Below are 25,516 nucleotides of genomic sequence, written 5' to 3'. Positions count from 1 at the left end.
TCCTTGAAACTGCTCCACCATACACAACTCTCTGATACCTATCAGACAGCCAATCCTGAATCCAGTTGACCAATCTGACAACCAGACCCATGTGCTGCAACTTAAATATCAGCTTATCATGTGGTACCCTGTCAAATGCCTTTGCTAAGTCTGAGAAAATTGCAGTATATGCCTTTCCCTCATCTAATGTTCTCGTAACTTTACTATAAAAGGCTAGCATATTGCTAAAACAAGAGCGTCCTTTCGCAAATCCATGTTGATTCTCACAGATAACATTACCCTCATTTGTCCAATGTTGTATACAGTCCCTCACTACTTTCTCCAAGATCTTAACAATTACTGATGACACACAGACTGGCCTATAATTAGAAACTTCTAGTCTGTTACCATCCTTATGTAATGGCACTATCTTACCTTCCTTCCATTCCCTGGGCACCTTTGCCGAAGCCAGACTTTCATTGAAAAGCAAGGTTAAAGGCACTGCCAATTCTCTCAAAACTCGTGGTGAAATACCAAAGCTTTACTGACATCCAGAGTACTCAGTATCTGAAACACACTCTCCTCCTGTACCTCTAAACCTCGAACTAGCCCTATCCCTCTAGCATTAAAACTGACTCCTCTAGGATGAAATACTTCAATAAAGTGTTCACTGAACAATTCCACTATGTCCTCTGCATCAGTCACTCTATTCCCATTTTTATCCCACAATATCATTCTTCCACAGTCATTTCTCCTCCTACTGGCCACATAGCTAAAAAATTCCCTAGGATTTTCTTTAGATCTTAGGGCCAATCTCCTCTCATATTCCAGTTTCGCTTTCCTTACCACACTAGTCACCCTTCTGGCCTGTGTCTTATATTCTTCATGCATCCTCTCTTCACCTATCTCCTTTCCAAATCTCAGTTATTATCAATTCTTCTGATGCTATAACCAAATCCAAAACTCTTGTTCCCTCTGTTACATGTTGCCTAAGACATTTGTCCCTCAAGAATTCTAGAAATTCCATTCCCCGATTGCTACATGCATCTTCCTCTCTCCAATTTATACTACTGTAGTTAAAATCTCCCATAACAATCATTCTTCTTGCACTTGCCAAACTTAGCTGTCTAAACATCTCCTGGTCCACATCCTCTGTGCTCCTGGGTTTGTAGCAACACCCCACTAAATATCCTGTCTTGCCTACCTCTACCTCACACCATATGCTCTCAAAATCATTTGTCTCACTTCCTTCCAAAGCCTCCACTCTTAGAGGACATAGGTCATCACTTATCATAAGCAGTACCCCACCACCATGCTTTCCCCTCCTATCCCGATGAAAAATGCTATACCCGGCGATTTCTATTCCTGTTATTATATCCCCTTCTGTCGGCCATGTCTCAGTGATCCCAATAATTTTTGGCCAGGCTGATGCTATCTGTGCCACCAATTCCTCTCCCTTATTTCGGATACTCCTGGCATTAGTATAAAGCATATAAATGCCATTGTTTCTATACCCAGCATTATTCCTTCTAGACTCCACTGGGCTCAGTGTTACCTGACATCATCTCACTTCTCCCAAGTATCCATTCCCACAAGAGGCCACCCCTGCTATCATCCTCTCTGGGACACACTGACTCGTTCAGAACAGCAATCTCTCCAGATGCCTACGTCCTTCCTCATTCAAATGTAAGCAGTCTCTCGCATACAATTCCTCTCTTTCCTCAAACGCACTCCAAACATCCACATATACCAGTCCTCTCGTCACACATTCTCGCTATTATGCCATTCAATATCACCGCTCTTCTGTTCAGCTCATTATTATCATACCTAGGCAACACACACACACTATTTTCCCTCTCTCTGTCTTCTTCCGTACAGCCACAAGCAAAAATCTCATATCTCTTGCTGCCCGACTTACATTACCACTCAAGTCATTTGTTCCTACCATCACAATCATCTCATCCACCCTTTAACCTCTCTTAATTGCCATAGCCACCCTTTCTATCGTTCCTCCTGGCAAACACTCCTCACGCATCCTATCTTGAACACCACGGATCATTGAGTCGCCATACATTATACCTCTTACCATTTTCTCCTCTTCTTTCATTCCCATAGGTCTCTCTCATTTCCTCTACTGCTATTCTCTATTCTAGCACTTCCATATCCCTCTCTCATTCCGTCTCTCCTACTGTTTCCATCATTCCCATACCGCTCTCTCATTCCATCTCTCCTACTGTTTCCATTCTCTCCTCTTCTAGCACCTCCATATCTTTCTCTCATTCCATCTCTCTTACTGTTTCCATCCTCTCGTCTGCTAGCATTCCCATACCGCTCTCTCATTCCATCTCTCCTACTGTTTCCATTCTCTCTTCTTCTAGCACCTCCATATCTCTCTCTCATTCCATCTCTTTTACTGTTTCCATCCTCTCGTCTGCTAGCATTCCCATACCTCTCACTCATTCCCTCTCTTCTTTGGAGGAACCGTTTCTGATAAAATAGAAATCAGTATGGCCGCCTATACCTATTCCAGCCCATACCTCCCACCTTCATGTTGGGGTCTTTCACGAACAAACTGTGGATTATTTCTTATTCCACTTTCACGACATATCAAAATATGCCAGTTATCTGGTTGTAGACTGAAACTGAACTCGTCACTAAAAAGTACACGAGCCCAAATCCTCATTTGTCCAATTGCAGTGTTCCTGTGTCCAAATTCTTCAGGGTCTTTTGTGATTTGCAGTAAGTGGAAATGCAAACCATTGGTCTTCGAGCATATAAGCCTATGGCATGAAGACGATTTCGAATATTTCCCGTCTCCAGAAAGCAATTCCAAAGTAGCAAAATTACGCTTTGAGATACACAACAAGCTTGCTGCATTTGCCCAGCTTCTAATCGACCAATGGTCTCCAAGCCATGGATTCCGGGATATCATGTTGCTCTGCCATTTTTAACAAAATAATGGGTGGTAGGTGACACAAGTTTACAATTGAAGTGATAATTATGCACTGTGGAAGTGAGCGCAACAACAAGCCACGCTTTTATATCCCCTACATGCTAATACGGCTAAGACACGTTTCAACAAGTCTTAACATGATTTTGTACACAGTTGCGTGTTTTACATATTAATTTACATTTTTACATGTTTTACATTTTAAATATTTTAAAATAAATGTGTTACATTTGTGAATTATTTTTATAACTTTATCATTTACAAGAAAACCTAAATATCCCCTAATTGTTTTGGGCATCATACATACTCATGATAAAGCTTAATTTATAAATTAGGCTCAGGAAGAGATTAACAACAATAACTAAAATAATAAAATAGAACAATTATAACAATATACTGCAATAAAAGTTATATGAATGTGAATTGAATCTTAGCAATCTCAGCATATGCTTTTTTTATTATTTTATGAAGTTGAGAACTTTCTCCTTTTCACTTAAAAGAAAGCGGCTTCTCCTTGGCACATCCAAATTGCCAGCATCACTACTCTTGTGCTTTGGGGCCATTATTAAGTAAAATAAGGGTTACTTAAACACAAGCACTATGATACCATGATAGTCGATCTGATAACCGAAAACTACTCAGAATGGCACACAATTTAAAACTTATGAAATGCTGATTTCTTGAATTTTCCATTTAATATTTTTGGACCACGGTTAATCGCATATCACTGAACCCACAGATAAGGGGAAACTATGGTATTCCTTAAGTAACCCAAGTATGTTGATGTTTATCCTATAGGAAATGCAGTTCACAATCTAGTGATCTCTTATAGCACAAAGCAACACTTTCATAGCCACTCTCATCCATGTGTTATCTTGACATAAGAATGATAAGTGGGATAATCTTTGCAATTTCTATACATTATCCCTTGGTCAGACTTTTGTTTTCAATCTTTTATCCAAACAGTTGCACAGAATGTATTACCAAAGTAATTGGTATAGAAATATTTATTCCCCCATATAAGTCCTGGCTCTCCAAAATAAAAAAATATTAAAAAAAAGACCCAGATAAACTGTAACTAGCTTTCATCTAAGTTTCCATTTTCTTTTTCTGTTTAACCAAAGCTGAAAACAGCTACAAGTAAACAATGAGCACCAAAAGAGATTTTAAAAGAGCAAAAAACAGGAAACCAGCATCTTGTCCAAATAGCAGTCATGCTTTCTGATCTCTTGCCTTCCCAAAATTATTGGTTGTATTTTTGTTCAACACTGCTCCAACTCCTGTTGCACTCAGATGGTTCTATTGTATCATTACCACAGAAAAAGCCATCTCTTCTGACTATTTACTTTTCTGCAATTCTTGTATAAGTGACTTTGGCAAATCTTGCATAGTTGTCCTGAAACCATTTGAAATGCAACATTCAATGCTCTCCATTATATTTTTTCCAGAAAGAAAGAAACTGGATACCAAAAAGTCTCCTACTATATTATACTTGACAAGAAATTATATTTTTGTTTTAATTCTTTACCCAAATGTAGCAAACAAAGTTTGCACGTGAAGTATCCTCACAACTAATCTATTTGTATATACAACCTGCCGAATTAACATCAATTGCTTCAGTATCTCATAATGTAGAGCACACTTCCTTTCAGATATGTATATTTCTATGCATAGCAATATACACATATGAAACTTTCCTATGGAAAAGTTTGCCAAATCTCAAATGGATGTTCTTGATAATTCCAAGGAATTTGATTAAGTCTGACACAAAAGACTAGTAAATAAGCTCCTATAGTCTTAGACGTCAACTTCGGGAAGTTTCATGGAGGGAGGAATTGGAAGGCCGGGATATCACTAGTGCGTGGGAAATTGTGAAAGAATATTTGTTATCAGCAATGGTAAGTTGTATACCACGAGTGAAGAAGAGGACGCAATTTGGAGTAAAGTGGATGACAAACAATATTAAACAGGAATTGCATGCGAAAAAGAGGCTATGGAAGAGATATAAGGAGACAGGTGAAGAGATGCATGAGGAATATAAGACACAGGCCAGAAGAGTGACTAGTGTGGTAAGGAAAGCGAAACTGGAATATGAGAGGAGATTGGCCCTAAGATCCAAAGAAAATCCTAGGGAATTTTTTAGCTATGTGGCCAGTAGGAGGAGAAATGACTGTGGAAGAATGATATTTTGGGATAACAATGGGAACAGAGTGACTGATGCAGAGGACATAGTGGAATTGTTCAATGAACACTTTATTGGAGTATTTCATCCTAGAGGAGTCAGTTTTAATGCTAGAGGGATAGGACTGGTTCGAGGTCTGGAGGTACAGGAGGAGAGTGTGTTTCAGATACTGACTACTCTGGATGTCAGTAAAGCTGTGGGACTGGATGGTATTTCACCACGAGTTTTGAGAGAATGTGCTAGGGAATTGACAGTGCCTTTAATGTGGCTTTTCAATGAAAGTCTGGCTGTGGCAAAGGTGCCCAGGGAATGGAAGGAAGGTAAGATAGTGCCATTGCATAAGGGTGGTAACAGACTGGAAGTGTCTAATTATAGGCCAGTCTGTGTGTCATCAGTAGTTGTTAAGATCTTGGAGAAAGTAGTGAGGGACTGTATAAAGCATTGGGCAGATGAGGGTAATGTTATCTGTGAGAATCAACATGGATTTGCGAAAGGACGCTCTTGTTTTAGCAATATGCTAGCATTTTATAATAAAGTTACGAGAACATTAGATGAGGGAAAGGCATATACTGCAATTTTCTTAGACTTGGCGAAGGCATTTGACAGGGTGCCACATGATAAGCTGATATTTAAGTTGCAGCACATGGATCTGGATGACAGATTGGTCAACTGGATTGGCTGTCTGATAGGTATCAGAGAGTTGTGTATGGTGGAGCAGTTTCCAGGAGGCAGAGGGTTACAAGTGGGGTCCCACAGGGCTCAGTACTAGGACCTATATTGTTTAACCTTTATATCAATGACATAGCCAGTGGATTGCAGGGGGATATTCAGTTGTTTGTGGATGATGTGAAGATGGGAAGGATTATTAGTAATAGTGCAGATGTGGTAGCCCTGCAAGAGGATTTAAATAAGCTAGATAGATGGGCAAATGAATGGGGGTTTCAGTTTAATGCAGCAAAATGTAAGGTCTTGAGGTTTGGGAAACATCGATGGGATGCTGCATACTCTATGGGAGGAGTTATACTGGAGAAAGTAGGGGAGACAAGAGATCTGGGGTTGATGATTGATAGAAACCTGAAGTTTAGGGGACATATTGCAAAGGTGATGAAGGTAACACAGAGGATTGCTGCTATTATGAGAAGGACACTGACCTGCAGAGATAAGAGGGTTATCATTCCGTTGTATAAGTCTCTGATCAGACCACACTTGGACTATTGTTCTCAGATTTGGTCCCCAGGATTTGAAGGGAATAAATTAACTGTGGAAAGGATACAAAGATGGTTTCAGGACTGTACAAGGATAGTTATGAGGATCGGCTGAGAGAATGTGGACTGCAGAGTTTGGTGGATAGAAGAAGGAGAGGTGATATGATTGAGACTTTTAAACTGTTGAGAGGTGGTTACAGGGTTGACAATGGGGAGTTCTTTCGCTTGGTTGAACAGCGGGAAGGAGTGATGACAAGAGGCCATCCCTGGAAGTTACGAAAGGAAACTGTGAGCAAGAAGGTAAGGAGTGGTTTCTTTGTGTGGAGGGTGGTTGAGCTGTGGAATGCATTGCCTGATGGAGTGGTGGGAGCGAGAACGGTCAGTAAGTTTAAAGAGTGGTATAATAGACTTTGTGTTTCTCAGGGGGGGACCTCCCCTCGATGAGTCTTGACAGACTGTCTTAGGAAGGACCTCCCTCGATGAGTCTTTTGACTCCTTGGAGGCCTGAATAATAATAATAATAATAATAATAATAATAATAATTATTTGGTCTGCCTTCTGCAACTGGGCTGCCAGCTTTCTCTCTTTATGGTGGCTGGACATTAACCTCAAAACTTTGCAACTAATGCTGGGCTCCACAAGGCTTTGTTTACTCACACTATTTGTTCTATCCAATGACATCATATATGTTTCTTAAAATGCACATGATAACACAAGAAAAGAATAAATAAAATTGAATAAAAACCCATATATTTGGATCTGAAGATTACAGATCAACTTCCGTGGTATTAAGTAATAGAATACAGGGTAGAACTAGAACAATCGACTAATTTAAAACAGTGAGAGCCATGTAATGCCATACATAAAACAGTGCAAAGCAAAAACTGAGGAAACAGAGTATTATTAGCTATTACTTAATTGTATTATTAATTCTTTTAAAAAACTTTAATTATGTGTGATGAGCTGATTGTTGTTGAATACAGCGTCTTATGAAGGTAGGTTTTCGATAATTAGTTCACCTGAAGGTAGAGTACAATGTCTAGAAAGGATAATTTATTTCCTTTTTCTATTTCCATAGTAAAATTAAATTGTGAATGTAATTATTTATGTTAGCTAAAAAGGTAAGTGACATTTCTGCATTGTGGGGCCAGATCACGAAAGCGTAATCTATATAATGAACCCAAAATGAAAGCTGCAGGTGTGTGTGGATGAGAAAAGGATGTCTTCTAAATGTGTCAAATGGAAGTTAGTGAGAGTAGACTTCTCATTGCAGTTCTTTCAACTTGACTGTAAAACTTATTTTGACAAAGAAAATAACCATAGCGAATGACAAAGTCAAAAATTTCATTATATCCCATGAAAGCAGATGTAGTGTATGTTATAGAGATACATTAGTGAAAAATGATTCTATATCAAAACTGATCACTAGATCAATAGGTTGAAGGGAAAGAATTTTCACTTTATTAAGAAATAGGAATGAATTTTTTATGACGGAGTGGGAGTTACCAATCTGTGCCTTTATCCTATATGCCCAATCTTAAGAAACATGCTTAAAATTTGGCCATGTGGTATATAGGAAAATCTACACAGTCAATAATGGGATGAAGAGGAATGCTTTCCTTTTAAGTAGCCCATAGAACTGAGGGAGTCTAGAAATAAGTTTGTCTATGGTGTCTCCATCAAGGCATCTAATAAATAGTTTAATTTTCTCACATGACTATTGGTGGGGTTGTAATCCAGTAATCCTGGTAAATAGATCTTTTTGGTAGTAAAAAAAAAAGTTTTTTTTTTTTTTTTGTTTATAGTTTGCAGAGCCCATAACTACCATTTCTAAACATCCTACTCTACCATTCATCTTCAGGTGAACTAATTACTTCTGTTTATTGAAAAACCTACCTTCACAAGATGCTATATTCAACAACAGTTAGCTCACCATCCATGTCAGAAGAATGGAATTATTAAAAGTTTATTATGTCATGCTCAGTCTATATGTTATACACTGCAACAACTATAACAAGAACTTTAAACATCAAATGATATAAGAAACTCAACATCTGTTCAGAGCAGATCATACAGTGTATTTCTGATGCCTATAACCTTGGCTCAAATACCAAGGAAACAGTAAGTAGAATCCCTATTCCATACATTGCAGGCATTTCAGAACCAATCCCAAGAATTCTTAATAAATATAATCTAGTGACGATGTTTATTCCAATCAACAAACTGTTCTGCATGCTTCCCATCACCTAAAGATAAACACTCACCTCTGGATCTTCCTGGCACCTACCAAATTTCATGTCATTGTCACCTTTCTTATTTTGACCAAGCTGGACATTCAATGGAAAAAATAATACAAGAACACCAGTCCTACATCATCAATAGGAAACCTGAGCTATCTGGTCTCACACATCATGGACCAACACAATATCTTATGGTCTGAAACACGATTGCTCCATTGATGTTGACATAAATTCGAACATTTATTTGAAGAAAGTGCTGAAGCCTTACTCCATCATCTAAACTTATTTTGATCATATATAATTAAATGTTTTTTAAAATAATGAATAATACAATTAAGTCATAGCTAATAATACTACGTTTCCTCAGTTTTTGCTTTGCACTGTTTTATGTATAACATCACATGACTCTCACTGTTTTAAATTAGTTCACTGTTCTAGTTCTACCTTGCATTCTATTACCTAATGCCTTGCTACATCATTTGAACTTAAATAGGAATGACTGCCTCTCTTTATTCTTTTCTTGTGTTATGTGATCCTTAAAATGACAAATATATATATATATATATATATATATATATATATAAATATTACTGATGACATTACACTGCACTCCTCTTTCTCAGTGAAGAAACCTGCACTGCACAAATCAAAATTTCCAGAAAACCAATGTCACCAGTGGTGTTTATTGGTCCTCAGGACTCCAGACCCACCAAGTATTCCTGGTTTCCATAAACATAATTTTAATATGATAAGGTGGTTAATTGTTGCATGTACTCTCCTGATTGCAGGAATGAAAAACCTGTCATCTGCATATCAGACCGGCTTACTCACCTTCAGCTGAATAGCCCTTATAAAGATTCTTTGTGTCTTTCCAAACAAAGGGTGTTATCAAAACCAACTGCACTATGGAGGCTTCCTTATTGAATAGCAACTTCAATAATCCTAATCTTTCACTCTTCTTAATGTTTCCAAAAAACTTTTTTTCAATTTTACAACTGACAAAACTCAAATCTCCAGCCATTCTGGCCTAAATACATTACAAATATAACCTTTTTAGTATGTAAGAAATTATGTACAGACAGACAGTTCTCTGTTTACATAAATTCAGACATATACAAATTGTTCTGAAACAGTAAGAGAAAAAAAATTAAAGTTATAAATATTTTACTTAGAATGCCTGCATTATTCACATGCCTAACTGCAGTCCTCCACAAGGCATACAGTCTATACATGTGTGCCTTCCTCTATCTCATTTTGTTTATTATTGAATACGATGTGCTGTCTCTTTGTATTTATACACTTTAATCATTTTTATCGTTTGCATGCACTGTGCTACAGTAACACTAATCACTCAAAATAAGAATAAATTGGAAATAGATTTCTATCTATTTCCAATTGGAAATAAATTTCTATCATGAAGAAAAGACGAAAGTCACTGTTCAGTCATCTCATGATAATTTCCTAACAACGGCCGAATGGGCAAATCACACCTTTTTTTTCCCATGACATTCATACTGTATTATATTACATTGCATTAATAATTACATACCGAAATTAAATTGTGTGTGCATCCATGAATGAAACTAAATACATTACAACCTTCAAAATAATATTTAAAACATATTAATGTACTTATTTATTTATTTCATATCTAAACACAAGTGGTACAATAGTTATTAATCGGTACATTATTTACAACAAATTAGGATACATTACAAATGAGAATAGTTTAAATTTAATAGGTCAATTATACAGGGAATAATATGTAAAATATGAAGGAAAAAGAAACTACATGTAAGTAATATACAATAAATATGGTTCAGATGTTCCTTCAGTATCTTGTGCAATCAACTGCTCATTCTGTGCAGGATGTGTTAATATACTAGCATTACTGTAAAAACAAAAAACATAAGCAGTAAGGTGTGATTGATGGGAAGGAGGTAAATCTGACTTAAGTAAAATTTAAGTCACACAGTTTGCCAAATGTAACTATACCTAAGTTGAGGCTGTCTGTATTCTCTTTTGCTCAAGCTTCACTTTACTTGTGAACAGCCATTAATCAAATAATTGAATATAGCTCACTAGTAGGGTAGTGTTCCTAAGTGCTCCCCTAAAAATACTTGATTCAGTACAGAAGAAAGCAATAAGGTTGATTAATGATTCACTTCTCATCAATTCAATCCACTCATTTTCACTCAAACATTCAGGTTTTGCACTCTCTACAAATACTTGGTTGCTTGATGTTCCTTTGAATTGGCACTGATAATTCTTCTGCTCTCTACTAAATCCACTGATATCTATGCAGGAGTTATTCAACTCTCCTTTGCAGTTTGACTTCAAGCTCACACACCAAATTTCTCCAGTAAAAGTTTACTTTTATCAGCTGGTCAATAAAAAAGCTACTCTTGGATCAATGTTTCCATTAGATTTTATCTAACATGTAAAACTGCAACTAGAAAAGATGAAATTAGTTTATTTTTTTTTGCAATAGAATATGGGGACGCATGCAACACCACATATCCTATCTCTACAATTAGTAAAAAATATGATTAGAATGCATGGGACAAAAGTAAAGTGAATGTACAAAGAAATTTGGTAGCAATACATGCACTGCTTGGAAAGAAGTCAACAGACATCCCTATGGGCAAGGTGCATCGTGCCATGTAATGAGTCATATGTTTGTAGACTGTATAAATTAGAGGAATATGATGCTCCCAAATCAGTGCAACTGTGTCTGTGAGAAGGGAACTGATTTAGTTCGAAAGAGGCATTGTAATAGGATGCCTCTTTCGAACTGTAAGATGGAAACACAGTAGACGACCCGCCATACTCACTGAATGTGACTATAGGTGCTACGAAGGATATGTAAAAACCACCATTGTGGAGTTCCAGGTAATGGCTGGAACATAAATCTGCACAAAAACATTCAGAACCGAGGCTCGCAACATGGGTTTCCATGGTAGTAACTGCAATATGCAAGTTACATTACCCAAACCAACATGCAGTGTCATCTTCAGTGGTGCAAGAGCATGTACAGTGAGACATGGAAGCTTGGAAAGCTTTGTTATGGAGCTAAGACTCATGCTACACCCTCTACTGAGCAGATGGATGGGTGTGGCGGATGCTGGTGAACATCTCTTACCAGAGTGCAAAACCCCAACTATGAAATTTGGAGGTGGTGGCGTGATAGTATAGGCCTGTTTTCCCTGGTGTGGCCTCAGATCTCTGTTTGCGGTGCCACAAACAGTGAGCTCCAAGAGGTATGAACATTCTGGACATTTCTATAGAACTGAGCACTGTCTCTTTCAGCAAGACAATGCACCATGTCATAAGATGGCTGCTGCTGCTGTAACTGCGTGGTTTGTGGACATGAACATCACGACACTTGACTGGTCTCCAAAGAGTCTTGATCTCAACCATACTGAACATCTGCAGGATCAGGTGAGTTCAAGGGATATCCTTCCCCAAAACCGTCCAGGATCTCATTACATGTTTACAGGAAGAATGGTACAAAATTCCCATTGATCGCTATCGTATGCTTGTGGAAAGTATGCCCCATAGGATTGCAGTAGTCATTGCAGCAAAAAGAGGTTCTACATCTTATTAAGTTGAGTGCCATGGCTGTTTGTTCCTCACACTGCCAACTTCGTTCCAAGAAGTGTATAAAAGGCATCAATCAAATGTAAAAGAACAATTGCATCATATTCAATTTTATGTCATTTTCATTTCATTATTATCACATTTAGCCACCAGCTGGTAAAGTGAACTTTGTCTTCTGTTCCTGTTCATTCATTCCTTCCTTCCAATGCTGTTCTTTGGAACAGTCTCCTCTTTTATGCATATCCTAAGGTAGTGGTGGTGAACCTTTTTATGTCTGCGTGCCAAAAGTTTACAAATCGAGTTGCTGACGTGCTGGCACGTGCCAAAAATTTACAAATTAAGTTGCTGATGTGCCTGGCACGTCAGCAACTTGATTTCTAAATTTTTAATCAATTTAGTTAGTTTTTTTAAACAACAAAAGGTTTTCAAGAATGGCATTCCAAGTTCTCAATATTTCCTCTTCTGCATTCTTTTTAATTGCCCCCAATAATCGATCATTTTCCATTATTTCCAAGTCATTTCTCAAATTGACAAGCTTTGTTTCCATATAGAACTAGATTGAAAATAGACTAGTTGCATTTCTATATCTTCCAAATTCAGCCACTCGAAAATCTCCAAATTGAGTTTATCTGTTGATGTTGTGTCCGGATGCAAAATAAATTTTGATGTCTATGCAAATTGCCTGAACTGCGTAAATCTTGAAGACAATTCGTTGATTATCGACTGAATAACTGTAGAAACTCTTGTCAATTTAACTTGATATGATTTTTCATGGGATTTTAGATCTGCAAAGACTTTTTTTGTATTTGGAAAATATCGGAAGGTATTGGAAATGACGTCACGATTAAAAATTGGTAATTTAGCTTTGAATGCTTTGATTAAATCAAACATAACAATAACTGTCTTGTTAACACCTTGCAGTTTAACATTTAATTCATTTAAATGTAAACACAAATCAGTAAAAAACATTAATTTCGAAAGCCATTCGACATTCATTAATTGATTGTATTTTTCAATGATTTTCTCATTATGTAAAAAAAGTCTGACTTCATCTAAACACTCAACAAATCTTTGAAGAACTTTCCAACGACTTAACCATCGGACGTTGTTGTACATAAGTAAACCACTGTACACCGAGTTTACCTGACTTAATAATTCTAAAAATTTTCGTTCATTTAAAGCACGTGCCGATATAAAACTGACCAATTTTGTTACAATGCTTATATCTTCCAGTGGCTTGAAACTAGCCTTTGCGCATAAAACCTGCTGATGTATAATACAATGAAAACCCAGAACTGAATGTCCAATATATTTGGTAAATAAATTGACGAACCCATTTTCCTCTCCAGTTATACTGTAAGTACCATCAGTAGTTACTGATACAATTTTGGAGAGGGATCTATATCTCTTTCAGCAAGTGCATTTACAACTGTGTTGCAAATATCTATTCCTTTTGTTGTTGTTGCTAATGATGTTAAACTTATCAATTCTTCTTTGATGTTATTCCCAGCACAATAACGAATAAAAGTTGCTAAACGAGCTGATCCAGTTATGTCAGTACTCTCATCAAGACAAAGAGAAATTAAACCAGAAAATTTTATATCTGTTTTTTGCTGACGAGTTATATTTTTAGCCATTTCGATGATTCTATCTTTCACCGTATTTCTAGCCAAAGGCATATCTTTTATTCTTTGAATAATTTTTTCCTTGTTTTCAAAATCTTCAAAGAGAAATGATGCGCATTTCAACCATGCTTCTTTTGTATATTCCCCATCACTAAAAGGTTTCCCGTGTTTAGCAATTACATTTGAGGCAAAAAAACTAGCAGCAGTTATATTTGAACGACTGCCGATAAATTTCATTAGGGTTGTTGACTGGATATTCCTATTTTTAATTGCCGAGCAATAAATTCTTTCTGTTTGTCCTTGCTTTTCTCAAGGAGCGATTTATGGTTTGTCTCATAATGACATTTTACTGACGATGTTCGGCACACAACTGTCCCGGAACATAAAACGCATATTGCTTTATTGTCTTTATTAATCATGCCATACTCTTCAGTCCACCAGTTTTGGAACTCTCTGCTGCTTGACTGTGATAATTTCAGTTTTTTTATTTTAGCCAGCCATTCGGTGGAACTGTAATTTAAATAATTCACAACTTAAATCAAATGCATTTTTTATAGTTTCAAAAAAATCAACATTTTATTATATGCCTAAATTAAATTATCTTTATAATTCTCATTTACAGCAGCAAAAACAAAACAGTGCACATACGCAACAATAATGCACTTGCCGCTGCTTATTTCTGCCTACTGGCGGATGCGTGGTGCGAAATGCATAATGAACGCACGTGCGATTAGAAAAGGGAAAAGTCAGGGAATCCTAAGGATCAGTCGTTCTCAAATCTTTTTCCAAAAAATGTATTTTTATTTATTCTTACTGTATTAGAGGGCTCAGTTCCAACAAACTTACTCGTAAATACCGTTCCCATTTTTTTTTAAAGTTCATACATAAAACTAACATGAGTATTAATATTATATAAATTAAGTGGATATTAAATCCAACAATATTTCAAAGTCGACTACAGTAACTATAGAATTTTCGTGGGAAATTTGGCGAGTGTATTCCCGTAAGATCTCTGGTCAAATTTCGCAAGAAACGCCTATAGTTTCTGTAGTCGGCTTTGAAATAACGTTGGATTTAATATCCACTTAATTTATATAATTTTGTATCGCATGTGAAGCCTTTTGGCTATTTATTTTAGTAAATAAGTATTAATAATTAATTATGGCATAATCATAAAGCGTATTAATACACTTAATGTATATGGTGTAGCATGTTGGCAAATATAAAAGTACGCATTTAAATTAGTTATCAATCACAGGACTAATGCTACAATATTGTAGTTTCCTCAGGCCAACATCATTAAATTAACTTCTGGTAAGTTTCATTGACATATCCCATTCTGATCACCAAAAATTTATATTATTCAGTATTAAAATTGATTATTGCATTATTAAATTAATTTTAATGATGTTGGTTTGAAAAAAAAAGAAAAAAAAACAGTAGTGAGAAAAATGTTTAAAAACATTTATAAATTTATATAAGTCAGCGGAGCAGAGGAAGCAGCAGAAGGAGAATTGTTGGCGAACGCTTACCGTCAAATATAACTTAACTTGCCCTCACATATAACTGGCACCCCTGATTTCACTTTATGAAAAGACATTAAAAGGTTTTGCATATATAGCTCCCACACAAAAAACAACATGCCCTCCCCAACAGCCATTATATACTGTAGATGCAAAAAAAAAATAGTTTTATTGTATCCCTGAATAAGGTACAGAGGCTTTTGCAGTCTGTGTAATATATTTCTCAATAAATAGTGCAATAAAAACGGCACCTAACTAATGAATCATATGTACCCCTCTCACAGAAACTACGCTGTATAGGCAAAACAAAACCATGTGTTGCACCGGAAACACAGTATCTAACTAAAACTATTGTCTAATTTTTCAATTACATGAAATAAGTGTTTGTATGATTGCATTTGAAATTCTCAATGTCATTATGACAGATCACAAAAGCTAACTTCAAATAAAATTCTACCACGAATTGAAACATTCCATATAATGTATGTGTGAGTTTCCCTTCCAGCTCAAACGCAAACAAGGCAATAAAAACCAATCATGGGATGAAACTTTGTGTGAGTTGAGCCCCCCGGTAACGAGAAGTTCTGTCGGAACGATAAACGACACCCCGTCTTAAAACTAAGAAATATATACTGAATGTTGTTATGACAGTTGCAGATGTTATGGAATTTAGTTGAAGAGAATTAGCATTTCAACTCAAAAATTGTCGGTTCCATTTGTCTTTGGGTTGCATGATCTTTTGTTAATACTGCACCAATCAAATTCATGTCTTCATAGCTGCTCTCTCCTGTAAAACAAAATTTAACTTGGACGTATTGTAACAATTAAAAAAAAAAGGCTGAATAATTTATAAGCGTATAAAAGGATATCACCTGTAAATCGTTGACGTGCCAGCAAAATTCTCTGGCGTGCCATAGGTTCACCACCACTGTCCTAAGGAATGCAAATGTACAGATTTTCTGATCTACTGTGAAACAATTTTTTTCTCTCTCTTCATGTTGCTGTCCAACTATGGTGCTAACACACTATAGCTTGATTGCTCTCTCCTATGTATGGGATCACCATTAAAAAAAAAAAAAACTTCTAGCTTAATGACTGGAGGGATCAAGTCTGTGTCCTTTGCAGTTACTCAGTTTATTATTATTATTATAACGGTGTCTACATGGAGTCAAAAGACTCATCACGGGAGACCCTGCATTGACACACTAACCATTATTTACACAATACCTATCATATTTCTCCTTAAATTCATTCACAGACGAAGCATTCACAACCACCTCTGGCAACACATTCCACCCCTTCACAACACTCCAAGTAAAAAATCTAGTCCTAACACTTGTTAATCACACTCCTACATAATCTCCAGAGGATGGCCCCTCGTTCTCTCCCTTCTTGCACTAGTCTTAAAAATGTCATCAGTATCAATCCTGTAAAATCCCTTTAATAATTTATATGCTTCTATCATATCACCTCTCCTATGTCTATCAGCTAGTTTTTGGAGCCCATAGATCTATCTATCCTCGTAGGGAACATCCCACAGACCTGAAACAATCTTTGTAGCTCGCTTCTGAATCCTCTCCACCATTTCTTCATCACCAAGAAATCCAGGTGACCAGATCTGTGCACAATAGTCCAAATGTGATCTTATTAATGTCTTATAAAGTGGAATAATAACTTCCTTATCCCTGCTTGTTAGTGTGTTCTTCAAAAACCATGTAATTTGATGTGATGTTTTGGCAATCTTTGCAATATGCCCTTTAAACTTAAGTTCTCTGTCCACAATAACTCCCAAGTCTCTTGCCTCTGTTAAATTGTGATCGATTGAGAATATAGAAATTCCAATCTCTTCATAATTTAACAATCAAAACTAGAGAGAGATTGAATAAATACATGTGTTTGTCTATATAGTGTAACCTTGTAAATATATCCAAGTTCCATACTGTACAGTTTTCCTTGTCTAAGTATGTTAGAATACATCTGAGTAAGTCAAATACTGTATAATTTACATTAAATTATGTTGTTAGCAAGTTATCTATGAGATATGCCTTGTCATCACAATACCAGTGTCAATCAAGGTCAGGGTCCTGTCGTAAGTGCAACTAAGTAATGTGTCAAATGCTGTATAGTTTATATTAAAAGTTGTTGTTCGTAAGTTATCTATGAGATATGCCTTTGTCACCACAATACCAGTATCAATCAAGGTCAAGGTCCTGCCGTCTTTGTTTGAAGTGAGAGCCATACAACTTTGTCCCACCCTTCAGCTTGGATGGATCGGTCAAGCTTTCAGACCATTGCAGCATGACTTGTGTAAAGTTTGGAAGGGAGTGTCACCCCAAAGTCCCGGAGCAGTAATTTGAGAAGGATGGTTCGCCCCAGTGATCACATATCAACGGTGCAGGAGAGGGGTAAGAGAGAAGGTGGTTGCTATGACGTTTGACACATGTGAGTAAGGTTTTCAGAGTTATGTGGATATCGTAGAGTGCGAGAATTCCCATGACCAGCTAGAAATAAAAAGGTCAAGAGCATCCCCATTTGCTCTCTTTTGTTCCTGGATTGTCTCGCATTGGGATTCTCGAGGTCGTAGGCTGGACGAAGGTGGCAGAGCCTCTACTCCGGAGCTGGTTGGATGATGCATCAGCGAAGACAGTAGAGCCGAAGTCCCGTAGTTCTACAGCCAAGCCAAGTCATCCATAGAAGGAGGGGCCATGCTTTTGTCGTACAGAGGTCGAGGAGAATTGTTGACAGCCTGGAGAGCCACTTGCCACTGTTTCAGTTAAGGAAAGGAAAAGGGGCATTCTATTGAAGAAAGCCAGCTTCCAACAAGTCAACAACGGTGATGGCCTCCGAGATAGATAAGTAGAAACTTTTCATTGCTAGCTGTGGATGAAAGGAATTTGTTTAAGTGATCGATTTAAAGAGCATTAATGATAACATAAGACAGGACTATAGCGATCAGAATCTTGAAGGATAAATTATTGTAGTTTCGCAGCAGTGCTGAGTTACTGTACTAACTAGGAGAACGTTGAGATGATTCAGAAAAGGTTTTGAAGATTAGCATTGAGGTTTAAATGATAGTACTACTAGAACTTTGTATTGAATTTAATGATAATGCTGATATCCAAGATAGCCTGTTAGCATTTAGTTTAGAAGTGAATTTTGCCACATGTATCTAGCCTTTGCAAGAAAATTTATTGGTTAATATCATTGATAATACTAAGCATGGAATGATTGGGCCCAGTTAGAGTTTTAATATCTTAATATATTAACCATTGACTGAAATTGTGTAGTGTTCTAATCTGTATGTATCATATATAATGTTCATTAAACCTTTGTTTTCTTTAATCTAATCAAGTTGTCTGTGTGTGGAATCTGATGCACCGCTTATAAAAAGATTAATGAGAACCTCAGCGGGGAATTAAGAAATAAGACCTTGGCCATGCCTGCAGATTTAGGATATCACTTGTGTTCTTTCCTGAGATCATCTCTCTTTTATTATAACTTATAAAATTCATTAGTCCTAAGAGGTGCAGTCCCAAAATATAAATATCTTAGAACTTCTTAAGCTGATCTCAGGACTCTGAGACAAGAAGATTGACTCCTCCCAGAACCAATTCTCTTGCTAACCAGAGGCAACACGTGTTATCAAGAAAGGGTCTCATCAATATCGTTATATAAAATCACAAAGTACCATTAAGGGAAAGAAGACGATATAACACCTCATCAACTTCTTGCAGTTCAGTTCCGTTAATATAGTAAACAGCATGTGATCTCATCCTCCTGAAGTGCATCACCTTACACTTAGCCACATTAAACTGACAGCCACTTACCTTAGTCCATACCATCAGCCTATTTAAGTCATCCTGCAAGATATCTACATCATCTGAATTGACTATGGCTCTTCCTAATTTTGCATCATCAGCAAACAAGTGGATATTTCCTTTCAAAGTATTCCCGATATCACTGATGTACAAATTAAATAATATAGGGGCAAGCGCTGAGCCTTGAGGTACACTAGTCACTTGCCTTCTCCTGGACTCAGCTCCTCCGTAAACCACTCTTTGGTATCTATCCACCAGCCATCCTTTAATCCAAATCACCAGCTTCAGATTCATACCCATTTGCTCTAATTTATGCAACAGAGTTCCATGTGGAATTTTGTCAAATGCCTTTGCAAAGTCCAGCAATATCACTGAGTAAGGATTTCCTTTCAACTAAAATAAAGGATTTCCTTTATCCAACTCTGCTGTTACTTTATTATAGAAAGTAAGCAAGTTACTGAGCAAGACCTACCTTTCACAAAACCATGTTGCCCCTTATAAAGTATCATGTTGCTGTCCACCTAGTCCTGAATTCTAATATTTACCAATTTCTCCAAAACCTTAACCACCACTCCAGATATACTGATTGGTCTATAATTTGCAACCTCAGTCTTGACACTTCCCTTGTGCAGTGGAATTATTTTTCCCTCTTTTCACTTTATTGGTACTTTACCAGAACTGAGGCTTAAATTAAACAGCCTGGTTAGAGGAGGTGCTAATTCTCTTGTACATCCCAGATCTTTGGTAAATTAATGCAACTATATTTTAAGGTGGGAGTGCGTCACAGCTGCTGATTCTAAAAAATAGTCTCTCAGACCTGTAATGACTTCTGTATAACACACGGGCTGATATGCCATCTAACCCAAAGGCAGTTTTAGTATTAAGGTTCTGTAATATATTATGCACCTCTATTTCGTCTATCTCTAGATTCTCATCAGTCAATGACACATTTGACACTGCACTATCACAATCAAGACAAGATGGTACTTTTGCAAAATGATCACTAAGCAACTCAACTATTTGATTTGCTTCTGTAATTTCCCTACCATCAACACTTTTTAAAGTAATCTATCCATGGTTATTCTTCCTTTTACTTGCCACATAGCAAAAGAACTCCTTAGGGTTTCTTTTGGATTCATCTGCTAGCTTTGGCTTTCCTTACAATACAGGTTACTCTCTTTGCCTGTATCTTGTACTGCTCATCACCTTTTTTTCTTTATACTTCCTCCACAACCTTTTCTTTATCTGCAACTCCTGCTTAATAATATTATTCATCCATCTTACTTCTACTTGATTTCTCCTTCTAACTCTGGGAATACAGTCTGCATGTTTACAATCTACAATACAGTTTAGCATGCCTTTGCTGATCTAATCACTCAAGTTAAATCATTACCTGATTGGAGGTGTGAATCATCATCTGAAAGACATTACATGAATGGTCTTAGGATAGAATTTCTGCTCTATACCAAAGTTTACATCCATGGTACTAAAATGTGTCATGGGTTTACAACCTTTGTTGGGCAAGACTGACAAAAAAAAAAAAAAAAAAGTGGCATCATTTCTTGTGGTTGGAAAGTATCCGATGAGCTAGTTTATGAAAAATTATGTTGTACTGTGAATTGCAATTAATTAATACATATTAATGATGCATTATGGGTTGATATTTCGCGCAGTTGGGGCTCCTGCTGTAAGCTGTTACCAACATTTACCCTTATAGTTTTGTAAAAGATTAAATGTGCAGAAAAAAAAAATACCGACTGGAGTGAAAATAATCGAATGCAATTTTTTAAAATGAATGCACTTAGCGCCAAAAATAATTTATATGTCATTACAGAATAAATTTTGCGTTTACCGATGTTTGTTTGTTTGTACTTCAGGTTTAGCGAGAACGCAAACAGTATTTTAGACAGTTCTCATTTGAGCGTAAGTTAAATTTTGTTTTTTCGCAACTTAGAAATAAAAAAAATAAAAACTAGTCTACTAATTCAATAACAAGTTCAACAGAAAGACACAGAACCATTGGTTTTACGTACAAAAGTACACCTGGATTTTATTAATTAATGAATGGGGGGAAATTTTTTTTTGATTCCGCAATTCCAACTATAGGTTAGGAATTTCCATCCAATTGTATTGTCTGAATACTAGATACGATTCCAAAGATATACCTCGTAAGATGAATGTTTACTAACAATAAGAATAATATCACTGAAGCACGTTTATAAAGCATTCACTGCAGAAGAGATATTGGATTACATATTTTTGCATTTCTCAAAAAAGATGACAATTAATCGCAATATGGAGAATCGTTTACAACAAATATAACAAAATTACTACCTGTTTCAGTAAACAAAGTAGAGTCTGCAACGAGAGAACTTCCGGATGCAAAAGATCTACACCATCTTCTTTCATTCGACAATCTAACACCTTGTCAACCATTTTTGAAGCACAGCCCTAACCACAGATGTTAAAATCTATCTAGTTCCTCACTTCTGAAATACTTTCCTTATTTACAAGGCTAGGTTAGTTTCGTACAATATCGGATATGGTATTCAGAACTATGTGATGCTCAAAATAATAGGAAATAATGGTGGGTGCAATTTGTTTATTTCACTGTGCATTTAATCTTAGATAAGTATATGATACATCAGAATGTTTGTGCACTGCGAAAATGTCCCTTTGAACAACTATAAATGCGCAACGCAAAGGCGATGTGGCTGAAACAGAAATGTTTGAAGTGTTGGGATGTGGGGAATTAATCGTTTGATTCTTTAGAGAGTAATATATTTTAACAAGTGTATTTTGTGGTTCCAGATGCAAGTTTCTTAATACTATAATAGAAGAAAATTGCCTTTAATGTAGGTTAGTGAATATTTTGGCCACTTGTTAATAGTTTTCATAGTATTCGCTAATGTTGACGTCCACTGGAAAAACTATGTTATTTCTATTTATAAGAAAAACTAAGTTCAACTTCTGCTGTTTGCTTTGTGTTGTCAAAGTTTGTGGAATTAAAATCCTTAAACTAAACTGTCAGTATTCTTGTTAGTTTTGGTCAACTCCTGAATTTAACTATCTTATAATAATCGGCTACATCTTATATGGAAAGCTATTTAATGGGTTATCAAATTAAAAACAGCGAGATAAATAAATCATAGTTGTCATGACAGTTGTCATTCTCTGTAGTTACAAATTCACGCACAGGTACTTAAATAGGAAGACGGTGTGTTTTGTGTATTTAAATGTTCATGCTATATATATGTGTATATATATATATATACACATACACACACATATGTATCATTGTCGCTATTTATTCAGCCAACAGAAGGCGCTACGCCTTGATTCTCCTGCTCGTATCCGTTTTTTGAATGAAATTATCGAAATGTTTCCATTTCATGAGCCAGGTTTTTTCTTATCATCAGATTGCTGAAACGAAGTTATTTCCATTTCATTTCTTCCATGTCTGAGATTGTATATATTCACATGGTCTTAAAATCTACCCAGCAGATCGTAGAATACACTATTGCAATACTGTGACTATATGCTGTAATAATTGTTTACATACATAAAGCTTGATATTCGAATATGTCTCTAAGTTAATTCTTATGATATGATTTCTGATTGATTTGGACCAATCTGTTTTTCGCATAAATTGGCGCCGCCGATAGTCATTACAGCCAGTATTTATGATGTAGGATAATTGCCGTTGGCTTCATTATTAGTTATGTATTTTATTAACTGGTATACTCTATTTAGTATTTCCTGGATATCTCAACAGTATAAAAAAATAAATTGCATGATGTGACAGTGGATCTTCAACAGGGAATTAACTCTGTGTGGTCAGTGTGTAATAGTAATAAGTAGTATTTAACCTGTTAATAAAAAAAAAAAAAAAAAACTAAAAACACTATCATCAATTGTTAACATGTCATATGGGTATTATATAGTATTTTACATCACATTTCATGATGCAGAGTCATTTGAATGATTACCATATGGCATTGGGAACTGATGGGGATTAATAAGCTTATAAATTGGAGAGAAGGGAAACTATTTAAAAGGTATTAGAAAACAGTATATGATGACTTTAAGAGTAGGATCAGTGGAATGCTACAAGATCCTGTTCATGGGAAGGAGGGAGGAGATAACCCATTGCTTGCTGATTGTCCAGAGTATAGAATATTGATTAGGAATGAGTCTGGTAGAATAACTTTTCTGAAAGACTTAAGTGGTGTTGAGAAGAATGTTTGGTTCGGTGTTTAAGTGGAAAAAGAGGTTAGGAACCTCAATATCCACATTGCAGAAATCGTAAAGAGATTGCAAATAATTACTGCAGCAAAAGATGTATGATTTTATTTGCTTGGAAAGTTTTGTAAAGTGGAGGGGGGGGGTTGGATTAAGGAAACTGTGGAGATGGATCAGAGGAAGATAGCAAAGATAATGTCAGAATTATAAAGCTATAAAGTGTTGATTATGACGATAAAATACTGGACATATGAGTTTTTTGTTAAATAGGTGGCAGAAATAGAGAAAGGAAGGTATACCAGACACAGGATGGATAGAGAGATTTTTTAACACATTAGAGAAGAAGAATATGGAGGGATTCATGCTGGAAGTTTATTTATTTATTTTTTTGTCAGAAAACTGAACTACTACTTTCCAAGAGAATGATCACTGAATGATGATAATTGAACAGATGGCTATCAGCAATGTCTCTTGTATCATTTCGAAGGATTAATATGATTGAAATTGCAGGAGCTGTAGCAGGCTTCATGAAGGTTTTTTCTCTAAAAAAGTTGGGTTTTTCATCCCGCGTACATATAAATTGGCCTTTAGAACATACACAATTTACAGACAAAAAATACTGTTGTTGGTGATGATTGGCGATAGATGCCTTTGATGGTAATAGTGGAGAGGATTAGATGTATTTAGTGAAGTAGAGTTAGTGCCCTCCCATGATGAGTCCTTGGACTTCCTGGTGGTGTCACATAATAATAATAAATAAATAATAATAATGATTTTGAGGATTATTTCCTTTAATTTACTGGAAATTTCTCTAATTATAGAATTTGTCATTTCAGCAACTTCTGCTAATGTTACTAGTATGGTTATTTTTGTTTCTTTTTTACTTTTGATTTTGCAAAATATTTGTTTCATTTCACTTATTATTTTTCAGATTGAAATCAACAGTTTCTGATTATTCTGGACTTGCAGACAGTCTTATAATTCACGCTACATTAAATGGGTAAAAGATTTCCATTCCTAATATCAGGAATTACTGGTAATGATCGTTTTTTTTTTTAAAGTTTATTATCTTGTATAGCATATTAAATCATAGTAGATAAAATACAATGTACAGTGTACTCTAGTTGCTAGGCTGGTAGTTCAAAATTTCTTATATAATGTTATATGTAAAATAAAACATGTTTTTAAAAACATATTACAAGGTGTGACAGTTAAGTTCCCATGATAGCCAAATATTTTCGTGCATTTGATAAATCAGGAAGCACCATGTGACCTCTGCATATTTGGACATACCTTTACTATTGCCTTAAGTTGTATCAAAACAATTAAAGTATGTCCAAATGTGCAGAGGTCACATGGTTCTTCCTGATTTACCAAATGCACGATAATATGTGACTATCATGGAGACTTAACTTCACACCTTGTAATATGTGTTTATTGATTTGGTGGAGAAATGAGTGAATAGAGTTTAGAACATTAACATCAAATTTTGTGCAAAGTTAGGCAAAAATGCAAGTTCAACTCTGGACATGTTAAGAGTGGTTTATGGTGATGATGCAATAAAAAAAAACGTCTAGTGTATTTCAGTGGTATAAGAGGTTTAAAGAGGATTTGGGAAGATTTGAGAGAACTGGGTAGCCACAAACTCATTGGACATGGGGAAAGAGGGCAATTTGTTCTGCCTGACAGATGATTGAGTGTATGGTTAATGGCAGAAGAATTAAATTTAGATAGAGGAACTCTATCTAAATTTAATTCTTCTTAATCTCTCTTTATTAGAACTGAAGTCCTAATAAAGAGAGATTAAGAAGTATTAATTTGATCTTAAAATGACTGTCTCCCACATTTTTAGCAAATTTACACAATCATACTTATTGAGTTTTGTGAACTGTTTTAAAACTCTTGCTGATTCCAAAAACAGTGTCTATAATGTGTATGATTCTGACTTCTGTGGAGCACTTTTGTTTCCTTATATGTAATCCTGTGTTAGGGGATGTCTCGAAGGCATGGTCTCCTAGTCCCAACTTTCCATAATGATAGTGCCAAATGTATTTCTTATGTTATCCATATAACATAAGAAATACATATTTCTTATGTTATCCATATAACATAAGAAATACATATAACACCTACTCGATTTACCCTCTGACCT

The 25,516-nt window shown here is 36.0% G+C and overlaps 1 protein-coding gene across 1 annotated transcript in view; it reads right to left on the bottom strand.

Moving 5' to 3' along the window:
- Positions 1-21,646, bottom strand: part of LOC150094259 (tRNA splicing ligase complex subunit 2-like) — a 115,495-nt gene extending 93,849 nt beyond the window's left edge. Inside the window, exon 1 of the mRNA XM_090411897.1 lies at positions 21,457-21,646. Within this exon, the coding sequence (XP_090268023.1) occupies positions 21,457-21,558 (102 nt within the window). The 5' untranslated portion in view covers positions 21,559-21,646. The remainder of the gene's footprint in view (positions 1-21,456) is intronic.
- Between the last annotated feature and the right edge of the window lie 3,870 nt (positions 21,647-25,516).

This window comes from Typopeltis vanoorti, chromosome 22 (assembly GCF_054136105.1).
Source record: "Typopeltis vanoorti isolate ZY-2024b chromosome 22, IOZ_Tvanoo_1.0, whole genome shotgun sequence".
NCBI lineage: Eukaryota > Metazoa > Arthropoda > Arachnida > Uropygi > Thelyphonidae > Typopeltis > Typopeltis vanoorti.
The sequence above is the reverse complement of the archived record's forward strand: the minus strand, read 5'-3'. Positions and strand labels throughout refer to the sequence as shown.